We start from the raw sequence: 17,245 nt of genomic DNA on the forward strand, positions 1-17,245 counted from the left end.
GTACACAGATACATAAACATCTGAAAGATAAGCATTTATATCAGATCCTCCAAGGTTTTGCAAAGAATGTCTAAAAACCCTACAAACTTGTGTTAAGAATCTTTTAGGAAACAAAAAAAACAAATAACTATAAAGAACTTGTGACAAGACTCTTCTTTGCTAGAAAATAGGATGCAACATGTCATTGAAGATTCACTATCTGCCCTCTCATTTAGATTTCTTTCCTGATAATTGTAGCATAGTTGTAATAAAATGGTTAATATTTCCACGAGGATACAGCAATTATGGAAAACAGTATTAGGGAAAATGGAGTCCTGTGATGTAAGAAGGCAGTTGCTGGACTTAGGTAAGAGATATCTCAGATGTAGAGTACAAGTGACTGACAAAAAAAACAAAAAAAACTTATGAAAACAAAAAAACAAAAAAACTTATGGTTATATACTTTATCATTACAAAAAACTATTATACAAGTACTTAGAATGTCTATAATTACATTTATAGTAAAGTTCTCTTTAAATATTATCAATTTAACTTTGCAAAATATAAAAAAACTTTGCCAAATAGAGCTAATTGCTTTTTTTTAAAACAAATTTCTTTAGTCACAACATTGATATAAATGAAACAAAATATTTTTCTTTTGTTTATCATATTTTGTTATAGTCAGCAAAAATTAATTTTTTGTGACCCTGATTGTATTATATTAAATTTTTTTAAACTACTTTTTAAAAAATTGAACATTTAGTTTGAGAACTTAGTTAACAGCTTTCTACGAGTTTTAAACAGCTTTAATTTTCTACGTGAAGCATTCAGTTTTAGCAATATGAAACCTTTATTTATGTTCTTTTTTCTGATAGACTTTATTTACATTCATTAATTTTAAATTTTACATAATAGTAGTTTAACAATGTATGACTTTTGACATTCATATTTTTTACTGGAACTATTTTATATAAAGCAATAATGTGAACATTTTATCTATATTAAAACTTGCTTCTCACTCTATTGAATTCTGTATAAATTTCATAAAATATTTTTTTTTAGACTGGTGAGTATTTTGACGGTGATGGCACCGATATAGCTTCTCCTGTTGGACTTGCATTCATTTTGAACCCTATAACAAGTTGCATTATAAGTTGTATTAACTATTCATCTATATCTATTGATTTTATTGTTCAAGACTATACTCCTAAAACCACTGAAGCTACTACAACCACGACCAATTTTTACAATGATACTTCACAAACTAATGCAACAACAACTATTGCAACAACAACTAATGCAACAACAACTAATGCAACAACAACTAATGCAACAACAACTAATGCAACAACAACTAATGCAACAACAACTAATGCAACAACAACTAATGCAACAACAACTAATGCAACAACAACTAATGCAACAACTACAGAACAAATGCAACAACTACAGCAAACTAATGCAACAACTACAGAAATGTTAACAACTACAGAAATGTTATCAACAACAACAAGTGCACCATATTGGTTGCAGGTATTTTTTAAATTAGGATGTGTTTTTTTTTTTTAACTTACTGTTTACTAAATTATTTTATTCATTTTGAATTACAGTGCTTTCAATTAAACCCTTTAAGTCAAACTTGGGAAATAAATGACTGCAATACAACTGTTGGCAATGAGTCACATGTCACATGTTATTGTCCAGGTCCATTTCCTATTCGTGTGTTTTGGATTAATGAGGATGTTGAAAATAATCTCATTCCCTTTACGGTACAACCATGTATACCAATAACAACAACAGTAGAACCATCAACAACAACATCTGTTTTAGAAAATACAACAACTACTTTAAATCCTTCATATGCTGTTGTTAATTGCAAATGTAGCTTTAAAAAGCCTTATAATCAAGATGACGATACTAGTGTTTGTGATGCATGTCAAAATCAGTTCAACCTAACAAATGACAATTTTCAATCATGCGCAACTTCAAATGGAAGTACAATTGTGAACTTTCAATTGGTTGGTGATCCTGATAGTGTTGCTAATATTTTGGTTGCTGTACAGTCATTAATTCAGAATGGAAAGTTAGCAATAACAATCAATGGAGTTGAATATACTGCTTCAAATGATTCTTTTTCTTTTGAGTACAAAATTAAACCAACTCAGCCATCAACTAGTTCAAATGGTGATGATGATGGTTTAACTGATGCAGAAATTGCAATCACAGTTGTATGTGTTGTTATTGGAGTCCTTTGTCTAATTATTATTGGACTTTTTTGCTACATCAGCCATAAAAAAAAGGTTTGTTTTTTATAACATTTATGTTTATATATATACATATGTTAAAATAAATTATTTTAAGTAAGAAGTAGTATTTAATAAAGGTTCTTTTTAAAAGAATATTAAAATATTTTTTGTTGGATTCTAGGATTGATAATAAAATTGCAAAATGCAACAAAATTAATATTTTTAATTCAATCAAAGCTGCAACTGCTTATTCAAGTTACTAAAACAAACAAAAAAAGTTAAAGGGCAAGTAGACCATTGACAGAAGACTTAAAAACACTGCAGATTTTATAATTCAAGAAAACATGAAAATAAGAATGAATTTCAAAGCATTAATGTATGAGGAAAAAAGCTAGATAAACAAGAGTTTTAAGAACACAAGGAAAAAAAAAAGGAGTAGCGATATGTTAGTGTTTTTAGAATAGACAAAGAATTTATAAAAACAGGGCAGGGGCTTTTCAGACAGCCCATTGAACCCTCAAACTCTCTTCCCTGCTGGTAGTATGGTTTCAATCTCTGTGTTCCTCAACTGTGACTCAGAGAGGCTGTTTCCACCAACAGCTTTAAAATATCAGAGTATCAACATGAAGTTGCTGTTTATAAATATTCTCTGTTCTATACAAAGCTAATACAGAGGAGAGATCACACTCAAGCTTAGCTGCTTAGGATATGGAGAATGCTAACTTGATGTAGTTTTGGTGGATGTAGCTGGTACAATAACGGAAATTTCTGTGTTTAAAACTAGTACATGCTTTCATGCGTACTGCTCTTTGTATCTCTGACGATGGGTTGTAAAACGCTAACAAAAAAATCTTAAATCTGAATTAAACAAAATTTAGGGGCGCTTCGAGTTTTCATATCTTTAAAAATAATGCAAGTTAAACAAATTACACTCAATGTTTTAAAGATTTCATAAATACAATGTCATTGTATGGTTGTGTAAATGATTAAATACTCTTATACTCCACTGTAATACCAAATTTTAGACAAACTCGGGGATTGTTCTCGGTGACTTTTTACAAAACTTTATACTACCAGCATGCCAAACTTTATTGGCATGCTGGCCTTATAGCATAAGGTCAGACTTTATTGAAAGCTTTAGATATGTTAAGAGCAATAGTCCTTGTCTTGTAGCCTCCATCTAAGGCACAATAGAGCCTTTTAGTTGCAGCAGTTAGCAAAACAGCCATAGAACAAGAAGATTGAAAACCATATTGATTGTCAGAGAGTTAATTATTAGACTTGAAATGGAATGTTAGAAATGTTTGGTTTAAGATTGGAAGACTTTGTTAATAATAATGAAAAAACTGATCAGACAATACTGGGAAAGGTAAGAATGTTCTCCAGAGTTTTTAAAAATCGGAACTACAAGTATCATTTTGCAGCAGGCAGAAAAAAAAAATTCAGTCAATCGCTTACTAAATATCTTAGAGAGAATTGAAAAGAGTTCTAAAGTTGTCATTTTTCTGCAGGCAGAGAAAAATGATTCAGTCAAGCACTTAATAAATAATTTAGAGAGAACTAAATAAAGTTCTTTTGCAAAAAAAGAGGCCAAAATGATTACCATAAGATATAACAGCTGTACAAAAAGGTAAACCCCTTAAAAGCTTCAATACCTGTCTGGATGCAGGAGGTTATGTTTGAAGCACATTTATTAGAGGAGAAAAGACATTAGCCTAACAACTGTCATTACAAAAATAACAAAAAGAATTACAGGTTGAGTTGGAAGAAGTAGTTGGAGATAAAAGATTTATTTATAGAGATCATTACATGGCTGGAAACATCTAAAGGAGAACAATGAGGAACTTAACACAAGCTAGGGTTAGAACAAGATACAAGTCAAGGAGTGAGGAATGTGATTAGGGTTGTCTAGAGTCACAAAGCTGACTGAGTAAGAGATTGAGAATAACAGAAGTTATGACTTTTAGAGCCAGCAGGGTCAATGGTGTTAGAACCAAGTCTTTCAGTGAGATGAGTATTCAAGTCAATAACAACATAATTGGCAAAGGAGTTAAGAGAAAAAATTCCTCTTTTTGTGTAAGTATATGCCCAGCCAAGCATGTGACTATTGAGTCTTTGCAAACTAAAGTATATCAGCCATTAATACTGAGATCCAAAAAAGAAACAGTTGAACTCAAATTAGTTGTACAAAGAGAAAGCAAGTCAGGTGAAATTTACAAGAGGTAAGATTCAACTTTGAATGTTACTTTAAAGAAAATGAGTATTTGTAATGAAATATTGAAGCAGCTAGATGGTGGTGAAAGTTTTTAATGTTTTATATTTTTGTTACTTTAGTCATAGTTTAAGTTAAAAAGAACTTGATTTGTTCGATAGTTCACAAAAGCACTAACAGTGACTTCATGTTCTAATACCTTGTGGCTGTTTCATGGAAACAGCCACAAGGTATTAGAACCATTGAACTGAGTTTTAGAGCTGTACCCTTATTAGGTAATATCATAAAGATTACATCTACATTAACCTAATAGATGAAAAAAGGTACAAGGCTGGTTAACAGAATTGTTCTGCTTACCCCTAAAGTCTTTGCCTAGGAAGCTTTTTTTAGACAGTAGCTGGATGCAGATAACATATGCCTAAAATGAGTATTTTATCAAGACACTATTTCTAGCCTTTACTCAACCATGAGCCCTAATGGCTGAGAAGTTTTAAAACAGAGTTTGTTTCTTTCAGCTTTTGACTAGAAAAGCAAATCCTATGAGGCAACAGCATATGATGCAGGTAGTACTAGGTTACATGTTACTAGCAGCAGAATGATTGTGATGATCCTGAACCTGACCTGGCCTAGAGTAGTTAAAAAAAATAGTTCTCTAAGAAGTACTTTGAATCATTGAATGGAAGGTTTTGAAAATAGATTAGAAAAGTCATTACATCTAAAGGAATACTGGAAATTAAGGTGAGTGTACATAGTTGTAGTCACTAGTTGATATCTGGGCTAACACCATACCAACACTACACCAGAGACTTAAGCAGAACACAAACATACATATAGTAACTTATGAGTATATGAACACTCTGCCTGAGGTTTATACAGAACACAAGCTTATATATAGTAACTTATATGTATATGAACACTGTGCCTGAGCTTTATATAGAATACAAACATACATACATAATAAGTTTTGAGTGAGCTAATACAGTAAATAAGACACATCAAACTATATAAAAGACAGAAATAGATACCACTATAAACATTAATAGGTAACATTATAGACATGAATTTAAACATAGACATCTCTGGTCTACTAGATGTTATAAACTTTCTTTTTTATGAATATTTTTAATAAATTTTTTTTTATTATTAGATTTTAATATATATATATATATATATATATATATATATATATATATATATATATATATATATATATATATATATATATATATATATATATATATATATAAAGAGTAATCAGTAGTCTCGCATGTCAAAGAAATAAAGTTTAAAATAATCTTGTTAATCAGAGTATCTTAGTATTTGTGTATCTCATTTATCAATGTATCAAAATATATACTAATCTGGAAAGGTGTTAAAACTATTAAAGAGTATTAAAATATTTAGCACTCTAATATTAATAATATTAATGTTATTATCAATAGATAAATGATAATGTGTATTATCACTATATTTCTTTTATTTTAAATTAAGAATTGATAATTAATGGTTGATAATTAAATTTTGCAGCATAAACAACGACCAGTTTCACCAAGTGAAAGCACAGGTCCAATAGTTTCAGAAGAAAAGCATCACAAACACTCATCAAGTAAACATTGTTATTTATATATTAACAAATAAATATTATAGTTAATTATCACTGATATTTATAAATTAATTATAAATATGCAATAATTAAATATAATAATATTTTTAAGGTTCAAAATATATATTGCTTAATTATAAATATCATTCCTATCATTTTAATTATTTTTATGCAAAAAAATAAAAATTAATGTTTAAACTTATATGTACATTACAAAATGTCGAATGAATATAGTTTTTGATAGAATCAATATAAAGTTGTTTTATTGCTGTTTATTACATATATCTTATTTTATATATGTATATATATATTTATATATACATAACATAGCATTAAAATATAATACAGTAACAAATTTCAATGTTGAAAATATTAATAATCAATTTATGAAGTATCATTAAAATTTTAATGGTGGTATGAGTGAAAATTTATATTTGAAGATATATTTTTATTAAAGAATTTATTTCTGTTGGTGATTCACCAAAAGTTGTTTCAAACTAATGAAATCAATTAAATACAGAATGAATATGTATCTATGCAAATGGGGTTTAGTGTATAAAGTAAAAATTAAAAAATTTAAAGGAGTTGATATTTTATAATCTTCAATTTTTGTCAAAAAAGCAATTATTTTTGTCTGAGAAAAGAAATAACATTATTATGAAATTATCATGAAATAACATTATCATGAAATTGATAATGTTATTTGTGCCTTTTCATGATGCAGTAGGTGGCCTAATTGAAGAAATTCTATTTTGTGGATATTTATGAAGCTATGATTATTTTTAAACTTTTTGTTATATTTTTTTATATTTATATTTTTATATATTTTTATTTATGATTATATTTATACTTTGTTATGTTTCTTATATTTTCCAATATATACCATAAGAACAAAACAAATAAAAGATTTTTGTGAAATATAAGAATCTATTATTTGATACCAAAACTTGATAGCTTTACTACCATTAATAGAAAGAGTTTTTAATACTTTTTTGAAATTTTTTTTTTATTGTCCATAGATAAAGTTCTGAAGCTCCCTCTCAACATCATTAATAATTTACTTAGTGAAATTTAAAATTACATAATACAAGTAAAATAAATAAAATTGTCAAAGTTAAGGAAATGTTATTATTTAAAATAACATGACAAAAAAAAAGCTTTTTCTGGAAACATCACAGTTTTTTTTTTGAATTTTAAAATATTACTTGATATATAAAATAATGATTATTAATGAATGATGGTTGTGTCAGATTGGCTTTGACAATTCAAGTTTTTTCAAAGTATGTAAAAATGGTTCAAAACATCATTTTAATTAAGCGAATAAAGGAATTTTGAAAGAGCTTTCTGGTATATGGTTTATTCAGTGTTTAAGCATACCAATTTATGATGAAACTTCATAGTGAAATTAACTTTAGTTTTCATGTTTCAAAGTTACATTTAAAAATATTTTTTGATCATATCAATTTAGAGACAGAGTAACAATTCTTTGTTTGGTCAAGTCTTTTAGGTGTTGTCAAGCTAACTTTTTTATGTGCTAAGCATTTTTTTTTTCGCCTAATATTTGATTGGTTTTTTGTTTTTGTGGAAAAAAATAAACAAATATTCTATTTTGATCCATGTCTGAGGTATGGCATAGGGCAAAATGGGGTCTTAAGAAGAACTAGTGTAGCAATAAAATTTATTATTTATACATAACTCATAAACAAAGTTTGTTTTTTTAATTTTTTTTTTCTCAATTCCTAAACAGAAATAGTGAACTTATGTATAGCATTCACTACAAAAAACCCTTCATCACTCAAGTAATAGAACTCCTCACAGTAAATGCAGGCTGTGTCTTCATACTGTTTGGTTTTTTTGAGCTTTGGATATGTTGCTTTTTTCTTTGGTTTTTAGTAATGCGTTTTTCCAAGATGACATTTTATTGGTATTTTTTTTGGGGTTGGCATAAAATCATTTGGAGAAACAGTAAGACAACTTGATCCAATGTCTACACTAAGTGTATATTTATATTGGACTATAGCTCAAGATTGCTTTGTTATGTATCATTGTCTGGTATATATTACTTCAAATCCAATCATTTACAATAGTGTTTTAGGCTCTGAAAGGGGTGTATTTGCAAAACCTCATTCTACCCTAATACTTGTTTTATCCCGGTTTTCCCTAGAGATCAATTTTTTTTATAGCATTTTAAATTAATATAAATAACTTTTAGCACAAGTTCTTGATTTTGTTGTTTTGATTTTGTTTCTTTACTTTTGTAACTGATTAACATTTACAAAAACTAGTAATGCTAATCTTTTTTTACATGTTTTCAGTTGAATTTAATTTTTCTTCAGATTTTTCTAAACCCTGTAGATTTACATGAAATAGAAACAATTCAAAACAAATTAAAAACTGAATCTTTTTTTTTTTGGTTTTTTGACTATTTTTAAAACTGTAAAATGTCTTTAAAATGAGAGATTTAAACTTTATTTGACTGTATTTTTTGAGTACAAATTTAATAAAAGTTATATTAAGATATTTTTTTTACAACAGTTAATTTCAAAGTAAAGGGTCACTAAGAGTTTTTTTTTGCTCTGGTTAAATCATGTAGTAAATCTTAGTAGTATTTTCTTCTTATCAAAGTTTTTATTTAACTCAAAAGATATATGAAATAAATAATAATTCAAAATATGTTCAAATTCAGGCTAACAAGTCTCAACAAATTCTGTAATCTGTCTGATAATTTGTTTGAGTAGACATCAAAATTTAAGTAAGGACATTTTGTCAGAATATATTGGCTTATAAAAAGAAAGTAATCTAATATAAATAATATTAAACAAAAAAATTTCATTTCAAAATAAATGTGTAAAGAGCAAGACTTCATTTTTATGAAATAAGAGATGGAACTTTTTCTGTTTTGATTTTAAATTAAGTCAGATTGTAATATTTTAAATTACTATTTGACTTAAATATGTGGAAGGTGAGGCAAAAGCTGTAAAGACTTACTCGTTTAATGATTGTCAGTAAGTTAAAAATATTTTAAGAATGAAATAAGATAACAATCGGTCTTGTGTTATTTGCTGTCTAGGGTAGGATACAAATTCTGTTAAAATATGTAAGATGAAGTAAGTAGAAGCACTTTTGAAATGTAGATTGAAAAGTTTCTTATTCATCATAAGTAAAAAATCCAAATTATAACCCAAAACTTGGTTCTGTAGTGACACTATCAGTTGATGATGTTTTTGTTTTGGTATGTTTCTTCTTTAAAAAAAATACAAATAATCCGGTTTTTTTACTCTCCCTGCTGAATGGGGTGAGTAGAAACAGGATTTTATGTTTATTTTAGAATTAAAGCTGAGTCGAATCAAGAATTAAAAGTGAGTTGAAACAAGAAAAAATGTTCTGTTTTTAATTTAATAAATAAACAAAATATATATGATATATATATTTTTTGTCTTGTATATACACTAATAATGTATATATAAGACAAATCTGTTTCTAATTTTTTTTCCTTTTGTGAATTTAGTAAAAAAAAAAATATATTAAGAAATAGATTTGTCTTATATATACATTATTAATATATTAGACAGAGTCAATAATATTAATAATGCATGATAAGTTAATTATTATTTAATATAAAAGTCAAAACTTATCTTTTAATTAAATGTGTTTTTAAAATTCAAATTCGGCTTTCAGTTTAAAAGCACAAATTTGTCTTTCAGTTAAATTCCAGGTACACATATGGCCTAAATTTGTATTCCAGTTAAATTTGGGTCTTTAAAAGTTGACTTTGTTGGTCCTTAGTTTTGGCAAGGATCACATCTTTTCTGGAGGTTTTTTAGATTTTGAAAGATTTTTCTTAAGTCACAGTTGTAATATTTATTTCTGGCAATAGTCTAATAAATATTTCAACAAAACCATAATCATCTTTTTTGGAGTTTTATTTTTTACCATAAACTTTTACCACTATATAGTCACTTGGGTCAATGCTTATATTTGCATTTAAAAAATTCACAGATTCAAAGATATCACAGTTATTTTCTTCTACTAAATTATAAAAAAATAGTTACTAATCTATATTCTGCAAATCATACTGGTGATTGTTTGGCGATGAATCAATTCCTTTTTTAATTTAATTTTTATCATTGCTATCAGCATTGCTAGTTGAAGTTTGCGAAACCACTTTTTTGTTAATGCTCTAAAGGTCTTCACTACTAGCACTTTTTCTAGTGAGCACATTTATTTTTGTTCTTTTCTACTTCATGTTAGAAGTACTGGTTTGATCTATTCTTATACTCTGAAAGAGCTTTTTAAAGCTGTTGTCAATGCTATCAGTCTGTTGCTGAGTTTCAATTTCCTGGTTTTTGCCTATAATACTTGCACCTCGGAGCATTAACAACATCTTATTTCTGTTTAAAGGAATGATGCCGCTTTCCTTAAACCAGTGACAAGATTTTCTTCTCTTAAAGAATAGCACAATTTCAACAGCACGGGGAACTTATCTTCTGGAAAAGTTGTTGCATTCTGATTTCAGACCCTTTTCCCACTCTTCTAATATTTGGCGCCATTTCATTTTTAGTAATGGGAAAAAATGACACATCAAGTGGTTGGATTAGATGGATTGAATTTGCAAGAAGGAATATGAAACTCACATCATTGGTTTTGCACAGTCTTATTCCCGGGTAGATGCAATCTCAAATTGTCTCCATATTTTAAATTCTTTCTGGATATTTTGTCCCTCTCCTTATTATAATTTTTTATTCAGTTAAAGTATGAATTGATTATTTCAGGCATTATTCCAACTCTTGAATGTTTGATTGATTGAAACTCAGACAGCCAACTTGTGTTGTTTTAAAAAAGCGTATACAAAATCAAGATCAGTTAGCTTTTCATTAAATTTCTTAATACTTTTGCCTTTTCAATCAAAAATTCTTTGGAGTCTTAGTGTAATAAAATCAATATGATACCCCCATTTTCTACAAATCTGGAGCCAGTTTACAAACAGTGTTTTTTTTTTCATTTTAAAGTCTTTTTTCTAGTGTCTATACAATATTCTATGATGTATATTATGTTTTTTTTGCACCTTTTTTTAAGCACATACCACTTTCCAAGTCAAGTATTGCATTCCTAATATCTTTAGTATTGTGTTTTTTTATATCCTGTTCCAACAACAGGTTGTATATTTGCAGCATATTAACTGTAGTTCTAAAAAACAACTTTGATAGTTAGTCCTTCTTAACAAAGATACAGCAACAAACAGAAAAGATTCATTTATTTCAAGTATAAATTAGATAAAACAAAAAAAAAATGCTTATAAATAACTAAAAAAATGCTTTTGAAGTTTGTTGAATGAATAAAAAATGTTTGTATTGACCTCTCAAATCTTGAAAACGTAGTCTTAAAAATTAAAAAACTTCTCCAATGTTACTACATTAAAAATTAAATTGCCATAAAATTTCATACTAATTTTAAAGTAACTTTTACAAGGATTATTTTACATATTTGCATTGTATAAATTTTGACTTACCAGACAATTTCACTCACCCCATTTTAAGGCAATTTAGTTCTCTAAACATTTTTGAACCCCCTTTTCTCAAATCTTTTACAGTTGTGAAAATTAAATCAAAAAAATTACTCTAATAGAAGATTACAATGAATGATATTTAAAAGTAGCAGCTAAAAATAGTTGCAAAACAAATGTTAGCATTTAATGTAGCCTCTTATCTGGATTTAATTAATGTAGGCTCTTTTCTGGATTTAATCAATTCAGCCTTTTTTAGTTTAATAACATATTTACACATAATTAGGCAAAAAAACAACTTTTTATGTGGGCATTACTTTATTTGATATATGTGTGGTTTCCAGGGTCGGATTAATGTACTGTGCTGCCCTACTGTACTGGAGGTATTCCTACCAAGGAGGGGATTTTAGGGGCATGAGGTGGCTTAAGCATTCCCTCCCTTTTCCAGCTTGGGGTCTGGAGGATTACTGTAAACTCCCCAAGTGGGGTCTTTGAAGCCTAAAATAATGCTCAAATATATCTTATAATATAGGAAAGTATATATTATATTCTATGATATTATTTAGTTCTAATACTTTTGAAATCATATTATACAGATCTAACACACTTGTGATTTTATTTTAAAATTTTTTACACCAATTTTCTTGAAATATGGGACCTTCGATTGACTTCGATGGTTGTAAACAGAGACAAACGTGAGTTTAAAGCTGTATTTATAGTTCTGGTGTCCTAAACCATTTTTATAAAACAGCATTACAGTGAAGGAAGTTATTACATAATACTTGAAATTATTAGTTAATTGCAGCTTTCTTATTGCCTTTTTCAGGTCCTTAATTAAATCTTTAAATTGAATATCTCTCATAATATCTGGTTCTTACTTAAAAAAGCTAGAGAATCAAACTTCTCTTGACCCGTTGAAACTCGTTTGGGAGATTTCAAATGCTCTAGCCTTGAAAATGACTATTAAGTTATTGACTTCTTGGTTAGCTGTATTTACATTGACGGTAGGGTTACTTTTCAAGATGGTAGGGTTACTTTTCTAGATTTCAAAATTTTTATTATCTGTTCCATTTTTCACCGCATCATTACTGAATAAAAATATGGTACATCTGGATCTTGTGTTTCCTGTTCATTTTCTACTTTTAATGTTGATGCCACTGTTGAATGTTGATTTTGATTTGATGCACAGCCTTGTTGCTGCTGCTCTGTTATTATATTAACTGTAGTTTTTGAATACTTTATTAACTTTGGTATTTTTCTAAAACCTTGTTTTGTTTTTCCAACCGTTATAATTTTTATTTTCTATTATCTGAGCCACTTGCTAGACTGCGTTTCATTTTCTTTCCACATTAAGCTGAATTTTAGTTCGGTACAATAAGTGTATACAAATTTGATAGTCAAGCTCAATGCCAGCAATAGATATATAATCAAAAACTCGTGTTTTTTTTCTGACAGCAGTTTTTTCAAGTTGGTAATAAGTGTGATGTAGATGAGACTGTAAATAATTTCCATTATATCCTAGATTTATTAAATGGTGAGATTTAAAGTATTTAATACTATTAGTAAACATATAGTATTGTATAAGAAGGTGTAAAAAGAAGTAGTAAAAAATAAAATCCCACCTATATCCTGCCCCTTTTGGTCTGCTGCCCTAAGCTCATGGTTATTTTGCTTATAGGTTAATCCAGGGCTGGTGGTTCTCAATTTTCCATCCAACCTTGGTTAAGATCATTAGATTAATTTCGGGTAGAAGTACACACCATCGTATTTGACTGTATTGTGTTACTGATTAAAGCGTGTGAAAGAATAAGCACGTCATTTTTTTTCAGTGGTTGTATTAAAATCTTTTTAAATGTTTTGTATTTTGTTTACAACGTGTTGTGGTTTCAAAAAAATATGTTAGTTTTTGGATTTAACTTGAAATTAGTTTTAAAAATGACAAAAGAAGAAGACGTAAGAGAAAAAATTATGCACAAATATTTACAAAACCCTAATAGTAGCAAATAAAACAAAGCCCTAATAATAGCAAAATCGTTGCAAATACATCCATACACTGTTAGTCGTATTATTCAACATTTTTCTCAAACAAAATCTTTGAAAAGTTTTGATTTGGCAAGCAATTTGCAGTTGTGGCAAAAAATCAGTTCCTTATGTTTCTCAGTCCACTCATTCTGGTCAAATATATGCTAAGGAATGTTTACAAAAACGCCTTTTACATCTCATTAAATCACACATTAACAGACCTGTGTTCCGGCCTGATTTAGCTTCAGTTCGTTATTGTAAACTAGCTATGGAATGGTATAAAAAGAATAATGTGAAATTTGTGCCTAAAACAGGAAATCCTTCAAACTGCCCAGAATTGAGAGTTATTGAAAAGAACTGGGATATTATTAAAAGAAAAATGAAAAAAACTAAAAAACTTTGCAAAAACATTAAAGATATTAAGATATCATTTATAAAAGCATCAAATAGTTTTGGTTCTTATTCTGTGCGCAAGCTTATGGGTACCACTAAAGCAAAAGCTCGAAATTTTATTAGATTCCTACAGGAATAATTAATTTTTTTTTAATGTTTGATCTTCTTATATTATTGTATTAAAATTATTACTTAGTTCGAAATAAAAATTGAGGAGTGCTTTTTTTTAGTTGTTTTTCTACTTTCACATTTATTTCGTTTACACGCTTTATTCTGTATTGTTAAAACTTTTAGGTTTAGATAGCATTGCAGAAAGGGGTTGCAGATTGTAAAAGTTTTTCGCTATTTTTTGAGCTACTCTTTACCCTAATTCTAAACTCAAAACCTCAAAACCATCAACTATTAAAAACTTTAACTATAAAACCATCATAATTTCATTAAACCAGCCATTAAAAAACCCATCACCAATAGGAAAATATTCCTTTCTTTATCTTTTTTTTTAAAGCCTTTTTTACTACACAATTAGATTTCTTTTAATAGACAATTTACCAATATAGTTTACAACGAGTAGTTAGTAAATAGTTGATTCAATTAAATAAATTAATTAACTGATTAATTCGCATTAAACTAAAACTAATTTACTAATTTATAAAATTACACAGGCCAACAAAAATAAGAAATTTTTCTGGTGCCAAGCAAACAATTTGTTTTTTGTATAGCATTTCTCATTTTGATTTCAAATATGCAACTCTTTTTTTACCATCACGTCAAGTTGTAAAGATATTTAGGTTCAAATCTTAAGTATTTAGGGTAAAGTCCCTAATATTGTCGAAAAAAAGTTATTCAAAAGTATGTCAACCTGGGTCTCCAAAGATGCGTATTTTCATAGAGATTTTAGAAAACATAAATATTTTTCCTTAAAATTTATTGACAAAAAAATTATGTAAAAAAATGCTAAAGACTCTTAAAAAAATTTCAACAGAATGTTGTTCAGCAATAATACAAAAAATACTTATTTTTATTACAAATGAATAACATTTTTAAAATCTCTATGAAAATATGCTTCTTTTACTTTACCCTTAAATACTTAAGATTTGAACCTAAATATCTTTACAACTTGACGTGATGGTAAAAAAAGAGTTGCATATTTGAAATCAAAATGAGAAATGCTATACAAAAAACAAATTGTTTGCTCGGCACCAGAAAAAATTTTTTTTTTTGTTGACCTGTGTTATTCACAGTGTTTTATACCAAAATATATTTTAAAACAAACAACCATTCTTCTTTTTTAGAAGTTTGGTGTTAACCTAAAATCAATTTGAACTTTAATTTAAGCAAACATTGTTAACATTTGTTATTGTTGTGTTAATCTCAAACAGGGTCTGCTTGAGTCAATTTATTAAGCGTGCAAACTTGAAAAATTCTGCAATAAGTATTAAGCCATCTTCATACGTTGTTTTTGCATTGTTTTTCAGAAGTGTGCATTTGCACGCCTTGCACGTTCCTTAAGCGGGACTTAATTACAATATTTATTACCACGATACCACTATTGCAAACACACTTTCATTTCCGCTATTGCAAACAACTTCCATTAAAATCAGAAATATTGTAATTAACTTATATTTTTTTTAGGTGAAAAACATGCAAAGGGGCGACATAACCCAGCTTTTGAAGAAGAGCACTAAATAATAGCTAAACGGTTGCTGTTGTATATATTAGTTTAGCTGTAAAGTATATAATAAAATCAGGTTTTTTTAGTTCACTTTTGCAATATTTTTTAAGTATTTTATATTTATTAATTTTATTATTCATCACTATTTAATATATTTTGAAAACTTGCATATAAATTATCTGACTTAAGTTTGTGAAAGCTGCGAGGCATACATATAATTTTCTTTTTTTCCTTAGTTTCTAATAATATTTATCTAATATAAATCTATTAATCTGATGTAAATTTACAACTTTTGTAATATATAGCTGTGATTGAAAATAAGATTTTATTAAAGTGTAAATATAAGTAAATAATAAATAGAAAACACGTTTGTATTTATGAAAATATAAATTTTACTCTATTTATGTAAATTATAAATTGAAACACGTTCGTATTAATGAAAATATAAATTAAACTTTTTATGTAAATCGAAATACGTTTTGAAATCGAGATAAGTAATGAAAGTCCGAAATACATTTTGAAATCGAGATAAGTAATGAAAGTCCGAAATACATTTTGAAATCGAGATAAGTAATGAAAGTCCGAAATACATTTTGAAATACGTAAATGGAAATATAAATTTTACTCTACTTATGTAAATCATAAATAATTGAAAAAAATTGAATCGGATTTGAAAAATATTGCATCTAAGGAATTGTATTTATCGAATTTTAATCATAAATTCTGAAATTATATAAATTAAAACGTATTCATTAATAAAATAAATAAAGATGAAAGCGTTTGAAAGACAACGATTTTTTTTCCTTATCATTTATTATTATTTAAACTTATTGAACACCCAATGTAAATACTTACAAGGTAAAAGAAATTAAGTACTTTCCATTGATTTTTACTTTATAATACTTTCTTTAAGAATTTGTTTGATAATGATTTTATTTCTTTTGCATTTCAGCACTCTACTGCAAGTTTTAAAATCTTTTCAATGTCTGTGGATTTTTACTCTTGAAAAGTGTTAGTTTCACCTTCTTTTTTTTTGTGTGTTGAGTGTTGTAATTAAAATTTTATTCAGTTGTGAAAAATAATGTCTGCAGTTGATTTATTCTTGAGACGAATGAACAAGTTTGATGTATTTCTTTTCAGGCAGTATGCAATTTCCTGGATTTTAAATAGAGAATTTGTATAGTTCTTACTGTATTTCGAAACATTCAAAAGTAATTTTAGTGCACTCCTTCTAATTCTATTTAACTTTTTTTATTAATACGTCATTGTTATAACATATCTCCATACCATAAGTTAAGGTAGGCACTGCTGACGTTTTATATATATATACAAAATGGAACTTCGGTGGGCAAACCGAATTCCAGATTAAATAAGAGTTTGAGTAAGGAGTCTAAAGTTTGAAACTTTTTCATCCACATATTGTGAAAAATCGATTGTTTGTTATCCCATGCGAACCCCAGGTGTTTAAGTTTGTCCTGAAGATTTTTTTGATAATAGAAATGGTTATTGTATTGCATTTTATCTGTGATTTAACTAAAATCAAAAACTCAGTTTTTTTGGCATTTAATTTAATACAATTCAAATTGTTGTGAACATTTCAAGTTTTTACAAGCTT

General features: G+C 27.6%; 1 protein-coding gene across 2 annotated transcripts in view; it reads left to right on the plus strand.

The window, feature by feature from the left end:
• The window catches only part of LOC136077953 (uncharacterized), a 40,313-nt gene extending 24,216 nt beyond the window's left edge, over positions 1-16,097 (plus strand). For both annotated transcript variants that reach the window (XM_065792373.1, XM_065792374.1), the window contains 4 exons: positions 1,042-1,512; positions 1,590-2,279; positions 5,965-6,043; positions 15,591-16,097. In XM_065792373.1, the coding sequence (XP_065648445.1) occupies positions 1,042-1,512; positions 1,590-2,279; positions 5,965-6,043; positions 15,591-15,643 (1,293 nt within the window). In that variant the 3' untranslated portion in view covers positions 15,644-16,097. The remainder of the gene's footprint in view (positions 1-1,041; positions 1,513-1,589; positions 2,280-5,964; positions 6,044-15,590) is intronic.
• Positions 16,098-17,245: the final 1,148 nt, after the last annotated feature.

Source organism: Hydra vulgaris, chromosome 03 (assembly GCF_038396675.1).
Source record: "Hydra vulgaris chromosome 03, alternate assembly HydraT2T_AEP".
NCBI classification, from domain to species: domain Eukaryota; kingdom Metazoa; phylum Cnidaria; class Hydrozoa; order Anthoathecata; family Hydridae; genus Hydra; species Hydra vulgaris.